Below are 3076 nucleotides of genomic sequence, written 5' to 3'. Positions count from 1 at the left end.
AAACTTAGTATGAAGGCTCTGTTGTAGTTGTACACTAGTATGCATGATGCATGGGAACTACCATCTGTAGCCAATACTCTGTTACTTCATTGGTCTGGCATGGCATCAAGTGATTCATCTATAGTAAATCCTACTGATGCTTTGTTTCGGAATATCAAGGTTCTTCAGCACGCACCCAGTTGGATCTCCTCGAACAACTGACATCTTCCACTTCCTCTACAAGCGGTAAGCACAATAACTCGAAAAATTATATAACTTTGTTTCTATCACTATCTTCCCTTGATTTTCCTAAATTTTTTGAAAGGCTACGAGAGTGATGGTTACACTCCAAGGTCTACAATCAGAGAACAACTTTCTGAATTGATCAGAGACAGAGATGGTGAATTCATCCTTCCATTGGGTAAAAAACTGAAAGCAAGCTTGAATTCCTTGACCATCTCACAAAAGAGAAACATCAAGAGACAAGCTTACCTCAATGAAGTCTCTCGAAGAAATGATTCAGTTTTCTTTGCAACCATTGGAGCATTTGTGATTCTACCACCTGTCATCATTTTGTCTGTGGCTATATTAACTGGTTATGTCCAACTCTTCCCATAATAATGTATATTCTTCTTTGATCATGTTACTGTATATAATAGAGAGTACCTCATGAATGAACTCTTTTGGTATGTATTGAGGATCACCTGCTAAGAAAACATGCTTTTGATTTCTAACTTCAATCCAACTACATCCGGGTTCCTTTACAAGCTTCTTATCTTTTATCATAGCTCGTATTTTGGCCACATCTTCCCACATCTTTGCAGTTGCAAAAGTTTCAGCAAGAGCAATATGCGCAGCTGAATTGTTAGTTTCCAATCGAAATATTTGATCTGCTGCTTTTTTTCCAAGCGCTGGATCTCCATGCATTTTGCAAGCTCCTAACAATGCTCCCCATAATGTTGCATCTGGCTCAATTGGCATTTTCTTGATTAATGCTTCAGCTTCATATAGAAGACCTGCTCGTCCCAAAAGATCTACCATACAAGTGTAATGTTCCCTGTTTGGATTGATATTACTGTCTTTTTCCATCTCATCAAAAAACTCCTGCCCTTTCTTGACCTCTCCAATGTGGCTACAAGCTGAAAGTAGACTTATGAAAGTAACATGGTTTGGCTTCACTCCTGAATTCTGCATTTCCTCATAAAATGTTAAGACTTCATTTCCTTGTCCATTTTGTGAATAGCATGTTAATAAAGCATTCCAAGATATCATATCAGGATAAGGCATGATTTTAAAACACTTCTCTGCTTCGTTAAGGCTTCCACATTTTCCATATACTGAGATTAATGCATTGCTTACCCCAAGATCTAACTCGAACCCTCTTTTTATGACTCGGCAATGGATTGATCTGGCTTGCTCCAATGCTTCATTTTTAGCACAAGCAGTAAGTGCACAGTTATAGGAGAAGTGGTCAGGCTTAATCTTTGATCGTTCCAAATCATAGAATAAAACTAGCGCGTCATCAAGAGAACAAGAATTTGGTTTTATACTTTTCCCATTCTGAAGGTAACCAGACATCATTGTGTTCCAAGATATTAAGTTTTTTTCTGGCATCCTATCAAAGATATAGCGTGCTTCATCTAAATAATCAACATAGATATAAGCAGACACCATAGTTGTCCACGAGACCACATCAAGCCAATTCATCTCTTCGAACACAAGACGGGCTTCTTCAATATTACTTTGTTCCCCGTACATTTTGATCAATGAGTTACTTATTGTAAGATCTGATTCTAATCCTACTTTCATCAAATACCCATGAAAAGTCCTTCCTTTTTTAGTATACTTCACAATTGAACAGCCACCCAATAGGCTTGTCATTGTGAAGCAATTAGGTGTCATATCCTCCTTTATCATATCAACAAAAAGATCAAATGCTCGATCTTGCATTTCATTCTGCACATAGCTAGTGATCATAACATTCCTAGAAACTATATTCTTCTCCGGCATTTCTTTAAAAACCATCTCCACATCTTCAACATTACCATTCATTGCAAAGCCTGACAGTAATATGGACCATGAGACTGCACTATGCTCTGAAATCTCGTCAAATGATTTACAACAAGCTAACATGTCACCATGTTTAGCATACATATCCATCACTGTGCATTTAATCATAATGTTATTTATCCACGATGATTTCACCAAAAGACCATGAACTCCGATACCCACCACAAACAAACTACTAAAACCAGAGCATGATTTAAGAACCGCAATAAAAGTTATCTTATTAGGAGGCTCGCCTTCTTGCCTCATTCTACTAAATAATTTAAGAGCTATTTCGTCATTACCTTGTATCTGATATCCATTGATCAGTGAATTCCACGAGACAGAGTTCCTCCTTGGAATCTTTTCAAATAACTCCAAAGCTTTCTTCATTTTTCCATTGGAGGCATACCCGGAAACCATAATGGTCCAAGAGAACACATCTTTATCAGACATTCCATGAAATATCCTCTCTGCATCCTCAATACATCCACACTTGAGATACAAGTTGATAAGAGAATTCATTGCTGTGATATCCATGGGCACATTCCTCTTGAGCAAGAAAGCATGGAGTTGGGTACCGTTGTCCAGTGCATTGAGATCGAGTGAGGATGATAATGCTTTTGAGATTGTATACACATCTGGGTCTGACCCAGATGCCTGAAACTGTCTAAAGAGATGGAAGCGTTCATCGATTAAAGGTTTGTAGGAATATGGGCTTTGTTGGTAGCTGATGGAATTTGGCAAAGAATGGAATTGGGTACTGCTAAATGATCTAGAGAGCGAGGAAATGATTGTTCTTGTGGTGTTTATAGTTGGTCTGGGCATTTCATCGAACACGTCTAAGGCAAAACAAGCGCTGCATCGTTCCAAGCGCACTTGTCAAAATTCTGATTATTGCTGAAATTATGCAATAAGACAGTCAAAATAAGAAATTGTTTTTCAATGAAAATTAAAGAGAGCATAATAGAAGACAGAAGATTTTTGGAAAGAAGATGACGGTTTTCTTCTTCACTGTCTACGAAGTCTAATGGAGCTCCTGGAGACTTAT

The 3076-nt window shown here is 37.9% G+C and overlaps 2 protein-coding genes across 2 annotated transcripts in view; one reads left to right on the top strand and one right to left on the bottom strand.

Annotated features, from left to right (window-relative positions):
- Positions 1–682, top strand: part of LOC109840799 — a 1644-nt gene extending 962 nt beyond the window's left edge. Inside the window, exons 2-3 of the mRNA XM_020409573.1 lie at positions 160–225; positions 305–682. Coding sequence (XP_020265162.1) covers positions 160–225; positions 305–597 — 359 coding nt within the window. The 3' untranslated portion in view covers positions 598–682. The remainder of the gene's footprint in view (positions 1–159; positions 226–304) is intronic.
- LOC109842433 (pentatricopeptide repeat-containing protein At2g13600-like) lies at positions 618–2853 on the bottom strand. The gene is made up of 2 exons (XM_020411311.1): positions 729–2853; positions 618–625 (listed from the first exon to the last, which is right to left on the bottom strand). Exons 1-2 carry the CDS (start codon positions 2851–2853, stop codon positions 618–620), a joined length of 2133 nt encoding a protein of 710 aa, XP_020266900.1.

The sequence above is a fragment of the Asparagus officinalis genome, chromosome 5, assembly GCF_001876935.1.
Source record: "Asparagus officinalis chromosome 5, Aspof.V1, whole genome shotgun sequence".
Taxonomy (NCBI): domain Eukaryota; kingdom Viridiplantae; phylum Streptophyta; class Magnoliopsida; order Asparagales; family Asparagaceae; genus Asparagus; species Asparagus officinalis.
The sequence above is the reverse complement of the archived record's forward strand: the minus strand, read 5'-3'. Positions and strand labels throughout refer to the sequence as shown.